The following is a 13120-nucleotide window of genomic DNA, read 5'->3' as shown; positions in this document are numbered from 1 at the left end:
GAAAGACAGGCAGGGCCTCTGCTCTGGGGAGCACAGATGGGAATAGGGTCAATCGAGTGACACGTGCAGGTCCAGTGCAGGGAAGCAAACTGTCAAAGAGATAAAGTCATTTTTCACACTGGGGAATGGATAGCATCATATCATGGCCATTGCTACTGACAATAACAGTAATATCAATACCCTCCCCCAATACATTACATCCTAGGAACTCTGCTCACCCAGAACCCCAGCAGGTATCATTATCACCTTCACCTATCCATGCACAGATTGCATAAACTACTCAGAGGCTCCTGAAACAAGCTACTGTCGGGATCTGACACACTGTGCAAAGCTTACAACCCTTTCCATGACTCCAGATGTCTGAAGGATCCTAGGACAATGGGAGTCAGGTGGTTTTCCCAGAGTCCTCAGCTGATTGTTCTCAGGAACCTCAGAGTCTGTGCTATGTCTGAGGTCAGGGAGAAATGCCTGGAGCTGTCAGGAGAGCAATGAGCAGTGTACAATGGAGAATATAGGGTTTAAGTTGTGAGACAAAAAAAAGAAGAAGAAGAAGAAGAAGAGAATGATGAGAGAGAAGAATAGAAAAGAAATAAACAAGAATGGAGAACAGAGGGAAGGAAAGAGGAGAAGAGGGAAGACAGGGGAAAGAGGAGAAAGAAAGAGGGAGAGGGCAAAGCAAGAAGGCTAAAGGTGTCTGGAGGAAGCTTCACAGGACTGATGATGCTCTTTCAGGCTCCAGCCCTCATCCGAACACAATTCACCTGTTTTGTCTGTGTAGCTGTACTGCATTGTCCTGAGACATGCTTCCCTCAAGACGACCACAGGCTGCAATGAGTTCTGGCCTAGACAGAGTTGAGCAACTACGTCAGCAAGATTGTGGGGGCCAGGCAACATTCAGGATGCACTGGCTGCCATGGGCTTGGCCACGAGACCTTTAACCTTTTACTGCCTCAGTTTCCTACACTGTTAACTGGGACAATAATTCTGTTAGTTTATAGAGTTACATCGAATGTGGCAATCCATGTAAAGCACATAACACAAAAACCAACACATAATCAAGTATGAGCAAGTGTTCACTAGTGTCCTCTACCACCTAAAGGCCCTATAAAGCCTTGACTCACAGGATGTATTTGTCATACGCTCATCGGCTGATTTGTTCATGTTTATCTAGGGACTCCTATAAAGCATTGGGTATGCTTTCCACCATCTGAAAAATTGTGTATGACCAATAAATGGTCATGAGTTGACAAAGCATTGCGTCACTCCATACAAAAATGTCAGCTCTCCTCCTAGTCACATGGCTCACTAAATCTTTTATGCAGCCAACTGATTTGTTGTCTCCATTTTTCATTTTCCCTGTGTTGGCCCCAGTTCCCTGTGGGCACTGAATAAAGAGGAGAAATAGAGCTGAATGTTGGACTCTGTTCACCCTCCCCATTTGTTAACACCCCCACCACACACTTGTGGGTTAGCAGTTTTGAGGGTGAACTGGAGATGCTCTACCCCAAGCCTAGAGCTCATACTCCTCTATGAAAATGTGACTCACATTGGCTCTGAGGCCATAAGGAGTGACTCTGTAATCCAGAACTCTTGTCACATCTTCAGGCTCCTCCCTGGTTGCTGCCCTTGGGTTAAATATTACTAAATGCCTATGGTTGAGCTTGTCTAATTGACACTGGGTGAAAATCAAAATCAAGCCAAGAGAGCAGCTTAAATAACTGAGAATAAGGGGGAAAGTCACCCTCTGTGAAAATCTGGACTGTGGCCTGCCAGGAGGTTGCGATTTTTGTTGTTGCTGTGCAGATGCATCACACACACACACACACACACACAGAGAGAGAGAGAGAGAGAGAGAGAGAGAGAGAGAAGCACAGACAGACATGTGAATGTGAGCATACACACAGTGAGAGGGAGAGAGAGGGGCACAGAGAAACACACAGAGGAGAAAGAAGCACACAGACACATATACAGGCATAGACACACTCATACTTACCCACATGCACACACACAGGATGAGAGAGGCACACAGATGCACACAGACAAATACACACACACACACACACACACACACAAGCATGTACACACCTTGCAAGCTTTAGTGGCTTGCACCCTGTTAGGAAAAGGCCAAAAAAGAAAATTGAGATTAGTTCCCCTTACCAGGCAGTTCCAAAGGCCATTCAGGCCCAGCTCCACTGCAACCAAAGGTTAGTGGACACAACCTCCCCTCCTGATTATGAGCAGTTCAACCCAATTGCTGATAGAAGCACTGGGGCAGCTGTGAAGAATCCAGCCCTCCAAATGTAGTCTTATTGGAAGGAAGCCATTCAAACACTCACATTTTTGAGTATTTGAACCTGATTCAAAGGCAAATCAGCAGGAGCTAGGAAACTGAAGAGGGCTGCATGGAGGAGCTATAGGTTTATCTGGGCTCTTTGGGTGGGGGGATCTGGTGAAAGATCTGGAAACAAGAGCTGGGGAGATTGCTCTGTGATAGGGTACACAGACCTAGGATCAAGTACCAATATCCACATGGCAGGTCACAACCATTTACAACTCTAGTCCCAGGTAATCTAGTGTCCTTTTCTTACCTCCACAGGTACCAGGCATAGATGCAGGCAAAACACTCATAGACATAAGAATAAAATATGTTTAAAATGATTCAGGAACAGGGAAGACATGCTGGAGGAGGAGTGTGGCAGTCAAATCCAAAAAGTGACATGGACACGTGTGTGTTGGGGAGATAACCTTAGCAGTGTGACTATCCTCAGTGACTTCTGTCCCTCCAGGGACTCATAATGCACTGCCTTGTTGCTTTGACCTGTTCTCCTTTGGTGGTAAAAAGAATTAAAATAACCTTATCCATCTTCTCCTTAACACACATGGCACCTCAAGGGCCAAGATCAGTCTCTGTGGTCCATTCAGAGTTTCAGGCTTGCCAATGTGGTGACAGCTTCTAAAGCAGCTGAGTACAAATACCTCCAATCTGCCTCTGTGTGGAAGGGTATTCTCCTAGGAAACTTTCCCCCACCTCTACTTCTAGTAACGACAATAGAAAGCTCCAGCAAGAAGATCCCCATGCAAAATAGTAGAGATCTACTGAGCTGCCTCTCCAACCCAAAATGCCCCAGGGACACCAGAGGCTCAAATGAGACACCACATGTTTCCCATTCACTAAGTTCACTACATCAGACAGGAACTAGGCTACATGTGAAGCTACCAAGTTCCACACAGACAGGAAGGAGAAGAGAAGATGCCCAAGGTGTGTAGGCATATCAGAGCTGGTTTCTTTCCCAAGGCCAGTTAAGATGCACCTTGATTTGTTCAGACATTTCCTAAAGTCTGGTGATGACTTCTAAGAGCCAGTGCTCCATCCCTATAGGATGGAGTCTGGCTCCTTACACTGTTCTTAGAAAATTCAAACCGTGATCTAAACTGCACTCCACATTAATTAGAAAGGAACAGGTTTGGTTTCTAGGTTTTAGCAGAGAATTTCTCCTTGGCATTGGTGTGAGCAGATGATCTGAAGGCATTTGGAGTCCAACCTTATTGTTCTGTGTCACAGCCCTAGCATGCTGGCCACTGGTGCTTAAGAGGACCCAGGGGTAAGTGAAGCCAGGGACCACCTTAGCTGACTATGTCCCTGCAGGAAGAGATGAGGTCATCCCTGAGCCCCTTATCTTAAATGAAGGACATGGGCAGAAGGCAGGAAGGGAGAATGTTTTTATGCAGTAATTCAAGCATCTCTGAGTATCCCCTGCACTCATATTGCTACTTTAACACTATCTAAGATCCATGGGGTGGATAGGAACTGAGTCACAAAGCAGCTAATGAGGGATGCTGGGTGTCTGCCCTGCCATAGTCACTTCGGGTGCCTCTCCCAGCCTCCTTCTGAGCTGTCAAAGGCTGATGACAGCCCACATCTTCTCTAAGGTACAAGAATGATACAATTATGGATAAGACAGCATTTTGGCATATATGATAGCCAGAGAAACAGTTCCCGATGGCTCATGATAGGGACACTCTTGTGCTTTCCTGGGGACTCTAAGGAGCTGCCAGCTTAGAGCAAGGCCACAGGAACAGCCTTGTGGTTACAGGAACAGAGGCCACAGTGTGGTCAGATGACCAGACAAGTTTTTCCACAGGACTGTGTGGAAAGGCTAGGATACTACTGCCCTATTCCCTCCATCTCCTGGGTCATCAACCCTGGCAAGGAACTGGGGAGATCTTCGCCAGAGGAGAGGTGAGGCCATCAATATGCTGTACATTTTTTGTTGTTGTTCTTTTTCACAGTGCTGTAGAACACCAGACATGCAAGTCTCTGGTGTTTGGGGTGTAAACAAGGGCAACTGGCAGGGAGAATCACTTGGCAAAGGACCCACAGCTGGTCCTTTAACCCTCTGAGGTCTGTGGTTCCTTATTCAGGGCCACTGCGGTCTCCTGATGCCTTCTTCCCAGCAAGAAGAGAAAGAGGAGGTGGGTCCTGTTCCCCTGAGAGTCTCAGTGTAGGTCAAGAAATCTGAGCCACACCAGCACTAGGTCATCTCTGTCTTGAGGACACTCATGCCAGGAAGGCATAAGGAAAGCAGGAAATAAATTTAGAGTTCCAGAGAAGCCTATTCTCCTTCTGTGATGTGCAATTGAGTTGAATTTTGCAGAAAGTCAGTCACAATCTTGCATGGACCTTCCTCTCTGGAATTTCCTATTTAGAAAGAAGATGCCAGGAGGGCATTGCTGAGCCTAGGTGGAGTGACAGATTATATCCTGGTTCTCACTCCAAGGCTGCGTCCTCTGAGAAAAATGGATGGCTCCATCTCAGGCTTACTCTCTCGGACTTCATGTTCCACCTCTCAAACCTCTTCTGTCCCTCATCCAGTCATTGCACAAACTTACTGCTCTCTGGCAAGCCCTGCCCCCACCCCAAGCCTGGAGTTTAGGGATATCTTCTGCATTATAATCTGCCTGGCCCTGGATAGAGAAAGCCCCTCCTGCTGTAAGTAGCACCTGTAATAGAGTATCTCCATTTGAGGCAGACACATAAATACCAGGTAGACAAAGATTTAGTCCAATTGACAAATGAGATGAGTAGTCCCCGGAGACCCTAGGAGATGTGGGGCTGGTGGAGTTAGGAAAGGTTTTTGGAGCAAAGAGGCTGGATGATCTCTGGAAAGACACAAGGCTATGCAGAAGATAGAGGCATGGGGTAGGTGGCAGAGGCAAGGGGAATATTCCAAATCCACCAAGGCAGTGAAGAAATCCACCAAGGCAGTGAAGAAGCAGGAGGAAGTCAGAGGCCATCTGTGGATCTGTGGCTGGGGAATGTCTGTCTTTTTTAGTTGGAGAGGGAATAATTATAGGAACTATAGAGAACATGGATACAGAACAGAGTATGGGGAAGATCGTCCTCCTGGGAAGGTTTATGTCGCAGGAACTATCAGAAGGGGTCTTGAGAAGTTGGCACAGTGGTTGGGCGGAAGGACAAGAACAAGGCTTGGTGCTGTTTTCCTGCTCGTTGCCCTGCCTGCAGGGCCATTCTTGAGTGGCCCACTCTTAGCAGAGACCATAAGCGGGGTTCAAGGGTGAGGCCACATGGAATCTCCAGCCTGTGATAGGCAGGTGGTTTGGAAGAGAAACCGAGAGGTGGCTTGGGTTAGGCCCATAGTCAGGCTAAGTATGTGAGTCCCAGAACAAGGGGAAAGACTAGAAAAATGTGACCTCAGAACACCAGTAACTTTCGCTCGGGGGACACTTTCTGACTTGTCCTTCTGCCTCTGTCCACCTAAGATACGGACATCCCTTCTCAGCAGAACATCTCTATGTTAAATCCCACAAAAGATCTTCAGGAGGCATCCTGGGGCCAGGATGGTGGCCTGAGAAGAGATTCACTGAGGATGGAGTTTCAGGCCCCATAACAGGCTCAGTCAATCCATATTTGAGACAGATTTTCAGACAGCTCACCAGTCCAGTATGTCTTAACGTTCTCTGATTTACAAGAAAGACCTTTTATTAATGTGCTTGCGAGGCCAGGTGATGGGTATGTAGCCACAAACCCCTTTGCTCTTCCTGATCCCTCCCCCCTCCTCATCCTCCCCTCTAGGTCTGACTGGTGTGTTCTTCTGATCTCCCCAACCCCCAGCTCTCTCCTACTTCCTCCAAGCCAGCTGATTCGAGGCCCGAAAGACCTGATGTTTTATTAAAGTCCAGATCTTCCTATTCTAAGGCCACCTTCCTCTGACTAATTCTGTAATTCAATTAGTAGGAAGCCAAGGCCTGGATGCGGGGGGAGGAGGGGGAGCCCATCACATCGGGAGCCTTTCCTTCCGTGATGATTACACCCCAGGCTTCAGCCCTGTTCGAGTTGGGCAGGAAATTGTTCTTCCTTCACTTCACAACGACAAGGGCCTTTTATCCTGGCTCACGGGGGCTTTGTAAATTACTGCCATCATCTCTTAGTACAATTAATCCCGCAGCACTGTGTTTTTCCCCCATGTGGGAGAGGGCTCCACACACTTTCCTAGGCATCGCCAATGCCCCTTGCCCTATGGTGGGCTGTAGAAAGGTAGGCACCCTTGCCCACACCTTCTCCTGTGCACCACCCGCCCTGCCTGTCTCTTCCCAGCTGGATCCTTGTGACCAGGCCATGTTGTTCCATCCCTTCCTGTCTTCCTTTCTTCCTGCACTAATGTCCCAAGGTTCCCAATCTCTCTTCAGGCCTCACTCAGTCCTAGGTCTGTTGTTCCTCTTCCATGTATGCTCTCGGTCTCTCAGCCCCTTCACCCAATCCAAGAGATACAAAGACGGTGTCTCCACTCTCAGAATAGCAATCTATTCAAAGACACAGACATGAAATTGGCGAATACAAGGGATGAGTAAATACGAATGGCAAGCCAGAAAAGGTTAGGTGGCTATATAAAGAAAAGAGAGCCAGGGCCAGAGCAGTGAGCAGGCAGCAGAGTGGGGAATGCCAGGGGAGGGGCAGGTCAGAGTGGACCAGCAGAGGTGGGCTGGTAGACAGAAGAGGCCACCTTCAGCCCTGAGGAAGAAGAGGTGCCTGGGCCATCAGCTGCAGACATAGCACTGTGGGCACTTTCTCTTTAGTCATGTTACTTCTCCATCTCTACTCTCACCCAGATGGCCTCCAAGTCCCTCCTGTGACAGACCAGGCAGGGTTCTATTCTGCTCAGTTCAGTGTTTAAGGGGAGATGAGAGTGTGTGGACTCTTGAAGGGCAGGAGGTTGGCAATGAGCTGGTGGAAGGTGCTCAGGAATTGATCGACAGTGGGAGTTTGAGGCCATGTCATGGCTCACCCAGAGATTGCCTCGGTCCCTTGGATAGTTTCTCACCTCCAGCCACATACCTGGGAAGATCTCAAGACACCTACCTGGCAATGCTGTCAGAGAAACTAGCTACTCTATCATGGCCTCCATTCCCCCAAACACCAACTCGTCTCACTCAGGCTGTGGACCAAACTCACACTTATAGCTTACCAGGCTGCTTCAAAGATAAGAGTGGTACTGCTCAGTCCCAGCAGAAGAGATGCTGAGGCAGAAGGGTATCTGTCCCACAAACAGATTACTGTTTTGGGGTGTGTTTTCAAGACAGCTGATGCCCAGCGGTGTTCTCCATGCAGGCTATGGGTCCTGCCTTCTGTCTTACCTACTGCCATCTATTTCCTTTTCAATCCATTGCCTATTATTGTACTGATCATTTTTTTTCTTGAAAGTTAATTATGCAAGTGATATGTGAATATCTATGTCTACAGGTGTCAAACCAAACAAAAAGGGCAAAGTCGCCACAGGAATACATACCCCACCAGGGCCTCTTGCTCCTATGTGCAGCTCCTTGTAACTTTGCCCATAAATGCAGAAAGAGTCCATACAGAAGGAGTGGGATATGCCTCCTCTGTGTATTCATGGCACCAACTGTCATACAATTTGGTTTTTTCTGCCTGATAATGCTGCTTTCTTTGTTGGTACATCAAGGACCATTTCACCTTTCTTTGTGTATTTATTTATTTGGTTGGGTTTTTTTTTTTTTTTGTCTTTTTTGTTTGTTTTGGGACAGGGTTTCTCTATGTAACAGCTCTGGCTGTCCTGGAACTCTGTAGACCAAGCTGACCTCGAACTCAGAGATCCACCTGCCCCTGCCTCTCAAATGCTGGGATTAAAGGTGTGCACTGCCACCACCCACCTTTTTAACTATTGTATTCAGTTTTTAAATAGAAATATCCCTGCCTTGGGGACATTTCTTAGGTTTTCAGGTTTGTTTGTTTGTTTGTTTTCTAGTCCCAAGAACCATAAGGGATTGTTGTGCTCTCCTCTCTGAACATGAAGACCAGACCATACACTTGTAGGGTGGGAACTTGGAGAGGATGGCTGTGCCTGAAAGCCAGGAGAAATCTCCATGTCACTGGTCCCACCACCAGAAGGACACTCCCTTCTCAGAACTGTCCAGGCCCCCCGTGTGAAAGCCATGTGACAGGACCTCCCACAGTATCCTGTGTATAACTAGTCCATGACAAAATCTGCTTGCCACCCACACCGCTCATTCACAGAGGACCTCTGCAGGGATGACTCTGAGGGTTCCACTATACCTTAAGACAGTGAGTTTGGCTGACTTAGTAGCTGCCAGGCTAAGGCTGGCAGGCTCCATATTCCTTCAAGCTATCCCAGGAGGTAATGGTTAACTGTCCTGGTCGGAGCTGTGAGTGCCTCTGCTCTATTCCTAAACAGGAGATCCTCACCAGCATCTCATAAGGTTTGGCCTCTAGGACCCCACCTTGGCCTCCACCCCAAATCCATGGCTATGCAGAGTGCCCTGTGAGGGAAAGCTTTCCTCCTACAGCCCCCTCTACACCAAAGCTACCATCCTCTAGGGCTCTGCTCTCATCTTGGCCAGGGTGCAAGCTAGTCCTTCCTTGCACACTGGATTTGGCATTACAAGCCATTTATCCACATCTTCCTTCCTCAAAAAGCCTTCAGTGAGCAGACTAATGTGTCCCACTGCAAAGTGGAGTGCAAATCCAACTGTGGAGAGATGCTTGGAGAAGTACATGGTGCCTCTGGGTAAAGGTGGGCCTTCCTCACAGTGGAAGGACTGAGGATGAAGGAAGGGGTGCGGCCCTCCCCCACTTCCTGCATCACAAGACGGAGAAAATACCCACAGCTAGTTCCCCCGACGCTCAGATTCAGCTTTGTCTAACAACCACTAGTTAACCAGTATCTCTCCAAGCTTCTAAAAGGGATGACTGTCCCAGGTTAGATACATAGGATAGGTAAGGAACCCATGATTTGGAAAAGGGAAGCCCTGAGGGACCTGTGGCTGGTATAGGGCTCTTCAGAGCAGAGATGTGTATCAGCCCTTTCAAGGAATTCCAGAAGGTTATGGGTTCACTGACAGGCCTGAACTGGGAGCCTACAGAAAGAAAAAAAGACAACCTGCAGTGACCCTCCTACTGACCCCCACAAGCAACCTCAGACATACAGCACAAAGGCAGTCCAGCATGTAACATCCTGCAAGAGGCTCAGGCAGCTCTTGGCAGCCTCTGAACACAATTTCATTTCTGTAACCCTTCCATCACCACTGCCTATGACTGATGCTCCTATCAAGTTAGCCATGGTGTTTGGGCATTCAGTACTCTCAGGGAGTCAGGCATCTCTACCCTTGTTCTGAGCACAGAGCAGCAAGCAGAATCAGAACAAGATGGAGTTCCTGGCCTCATCTGAGCATTCGGAGATTGCCAATCAATGAACAAATAGATAGCAATGTCAGGGAGTAGTGGGTGACAAACAGGAAAGGAAAGAGAGCAAAGGGTCAGGGGAGATGTGTGTGCTGGAGGCTGGGATGGTGGTGAGGGGGTTGAAACGGCGGAGGAGGTCACATCTGATGGATACCTGAAGGCAGTGAAGGAGGAAGGCGGGCCAGTCTAGTAGAAGGGGAAGGGTGAGGAAGCAGCCATTTAGGACAGAGCTCTAAGACAGAAGATGTTTCAAACAGAGGAGGAAAAGTAAAGGGAACCAGAGAGGGGAAACAAACAGGCAAGAGAGATTCCAAGGGGGAAATGGCAGGACGTGCTTCACTTGGATTTGGGACAGAGTTCCTAAAAACCACAGGAGGAGCTCTGAGGTCTCTCCAAAGAAACAATAGAACTTCCTAGAGGCTGGACAAAAGCAACAGATTTCCCCCTCCGTGATCCCTAGTTTATTTTTCTAGGCTGTGAAAACAATATGATCATTTGCTCCTCCTTCTCTTACTTCCTCCTTCTCTCCAAACTGCCACTGACCTTGTCCCAAGCCGGCTTGCCTGCCTGTGGCTAAAACACTGGCTGCCTCTCTGGCAGGCAGAAGACAAGGCCAACAAGGGGATGAGGGAACAGGAGGAAAGACGCCCCTGGGAAAGGCAGGCGGCAGCATGAGGGACGACGTCACAGGGCCTCTGACCGCTATTCATTTCAGCTGCCTGTGTCCCCATCAATAACTGTCTGCCAGTGACCAGGAGGGAAGAGAAGGGAGGGGAGGGAGGGAGGAGGGGGAGGGGTGATGGGGCCTGGTCCAAGGGAAGGAGGATGGCATGGAGACGCCTTGGCAGGACATAGAGCCAACACTGAAATCGGAGCTTCCGTTTCCTTTTTCCATCTCTCTCTCCCCGCTGCACATGTGTCTCCTTCCTGCCATGTCCACAGCCAGCAAAGATGGGGAAGCAGAATCTATTTCTATGTCAGAAGGGGAGGGACAATGGTTACTAGGTACGAACTTGATCGTGGGAATAAGGTACTGGAGAGGACATTGTGGGGACTCTGTGCATCAAGTGGCCACACGTCTAATGACTAGAACTGAGGTGTGTACCAGACAGCCACTGCCAGCTTGGGAGGCCTAAGAAGGAAAGAGTCTATGTCTAGCACGGCACAAACATTCAAGAAGTGAATGTGCTTCGAAGGACCAGAAGGCTGTAGTGGACAGAGGAATGGATGTAGTCCATGGAGAGACTGGAGCAGTCAGGAGCCGCTGCAAGCAGACTCATGACAAGGACTGGACTGGGAACAAAGGAAGTGGAGAGAGTGGACATAACCCTACCCTGACTAGTCACATAAAATGGGGTGGGGTGTAGAGGGAGCAGGCTACACACCATGCAGGCAGCAGTCCACCCCGCTGGTCTTCTCTCTATGCTAGGGTCATGGATGGCCTTACAAACAGGGGTGTTTTAGCTAAGGCAGGCCTTTGCAGTTTAACCCATGCTTCCAGCTGGTTTTGCAGGAGAGCCAAGCCACCTTCAGCCACACGTGCAGACAGAGGAAGGGGGCCCTGAAGCTAGTAAGTAGAGGGAATTCTCAAAACCAGGTCTGTCAGCGAACACTCTGTTCCTGGTTATGGATTTTGTAGACGGGCATCGAGCCCTCAGAGAGCAGGGTTGCACTGCACTCCAGAGTCCCTGCAAGCCCTGGAGTGGAATTCTTACAATGGCTCAGGGGAAAAAGCAGACAGGACCTTGGAGAGCATTCTCAGCCCCTCCCCCCTTCTTTTTTTTTTAACAGAAGATGCAGGCTGGGTAAAGTAAGGCAAAGCTGTCCTCAAGGAGTTAGAGTAGGAACAAGGGTAGGCTTCCGTGAGTTTGACAGCCCCAGAAACCTCCAGACAAGGATATGTGTGAAGACCCTCACCACAGATTTGACAACGGGAATCGGGGCAGAGTAACCAAAGGACATGTGACAGCCCAGTTCATTTGATTAAGACAACTGACCCGAGGGTAGGCTCTTCCTTACAAATTCGGCCTTTATTTGGAAGCTCCCTGACTCTTGCACTGCTGAGGGGCGGTAACAGTCAAGGAAGCACGGATCTAAGGGGGGAACTGCCCCTCCTGTGAGGTTTAGGGGCTAGAGTCGAAATTGATTAAAAACAACACTTGACAAGGAGTGGGGAGAAGGCAGAGACGCCTGAAGCACTAGGGCGCAAGGACAGAGTGAGACCCGCGGGGCGGGGGGGGGGGGGGTCGGGAGTGGGGAGGACTCCGCGGAGGGAGCAAAATAGAAAAAGCCACGGGAGGAAGGAGAGGCAGACAGACGGGAGACGGTGAGGCAGGGAAGCACTGAAGAGAGCGCCCAGGAGAGAGCGAGGTGGGGAGAGCAGTGACGAGCAGGAAGGCGGGAGAGTGGGGCGGGCGGCAGGGCGCGGCAGCGGGCCGGGCCTGGCTGGGGGCGCCCCCACTGACCCTTGTCGCCGCTTGCTTCCCTCCCAGGCTGCGCTTTCCTCACCTACTGCGAGCGTGAGTCAGCGCTGAAGGCCCAGAGCGCGCTGCACGAGCAGAAGACCCTGCCCGGGGTAAGTGGCGCGGGCCGTGGCGCAGCCGGCCGCGCGCCGACAGGGGGCGACTTCGGGAGGTCGGGCCGCGACTCGTGGGGCGGGGACAGCCGGGACCCCGCGGGCCGGGCTACCTCCCGCTGAGCCCCTGAGCGCGAGCTGCGGGGGGCGGGGGGGGGAGGTGCTGGGACAGCGGGCACTGAGCTGGGACGCGCCCGCCGCCGTGGCTCCTGGCCGTCCAGGCCCGACGGGGACGAACTTGGCGGTGGCCCGGAGCCCAGATGGGGCTAGGGCGCGCACGGCTCGGGGTGGGGCGCTGCATGTCCTGGGCCTGGAATCGCGCACTGCCAGGCGATGCTCCGCTCGCTCCCAGTGCGTCCAGCTGGGCCCCGCTGGGGTCCAGCACCCGTGGCTCCTGAGCCGTGGGCTGCGGTGGGAGGGGCGCATCCCCGGCGCCGCGAGTGAGATCACCGCGGTTTATTTAAGGAGCCAGCCCTCGTCTTTGATAAACTATCGCGCCTTGGCCCTGGTTTATAGCTTCTGTGAGGGGGAGAAGGGAATTATTTATGGTCCCCCTAACTGGGTGTGATATCAGCCGTGGCTATTATCGAGGCTAGTTCATCACCATAAAATAAGAAGTGTCCCTCGGGTCAAGGGTCTGCGCAGTCTCTCCTGTGGATTCAGAGAGATTGGGTGGGGGGGGGTAGGAAATATACAGCCACTGAGCGTCTAAAGATAAATGGAAAGAGGTGTGTTTGTGGGCATGGTTTAAAGAATAAGCAAATATGCCATGTTTCTGCGTATACAGTGGGCGCTGCTGGGAAGCACGT

The 13120-nt window shown here is 50.4% G+C and overlaps 1 protein-coding gene across 50 annotated transcripts in view; it reads left to right on the top strand.

Annotated features, from left to right (window-relative positions):
• Positions 1 to 13120, top strand: part of Celf4 (CUGBP Elav-like family member 4) — a 275189-nt gene that overhangs the window by 61592 nt on the left and 200477 nt on the right. For all 50 annotated transcript variants that reach the window (XR_007835666.1, XM_051202193.1, XM_051202185.1 and 47 more), the window contains exon 2: positions 12229 to 12311. Coding sequence is in view for 49 of the 50 variants with exons in the window: in XM_051202193.1 (XP_051058150.1) it covers positions 12229 to 12311 (83 nt within the window). In the remaining variant the exon portion in view is untranslated. The remainder of the gene's footprint in view (positions 1 to 12228; positions 12312 to 13120) is intronic.

The sequence above is a fragment of the Phodopus roborovskii genome, unplaced genomic scaffold, assembly GCF_943737965.1.
Source record: "Phodopus roborovskii unplaced genomic scaffold, PHOROB, whole genome shotgun sequence".
Taxonomy (NCBI): Eukaryota; Metazoa; Chordata; class Mammalia; order Rodentia; family Cricetidae; genus Phodopus; species Phodopus roborovskii.
The sequence above is the reverse complement of the archived record's forward strand: the minus strand, read 5'-3'. Positions and strand labels throughout refer to the sequence as shown.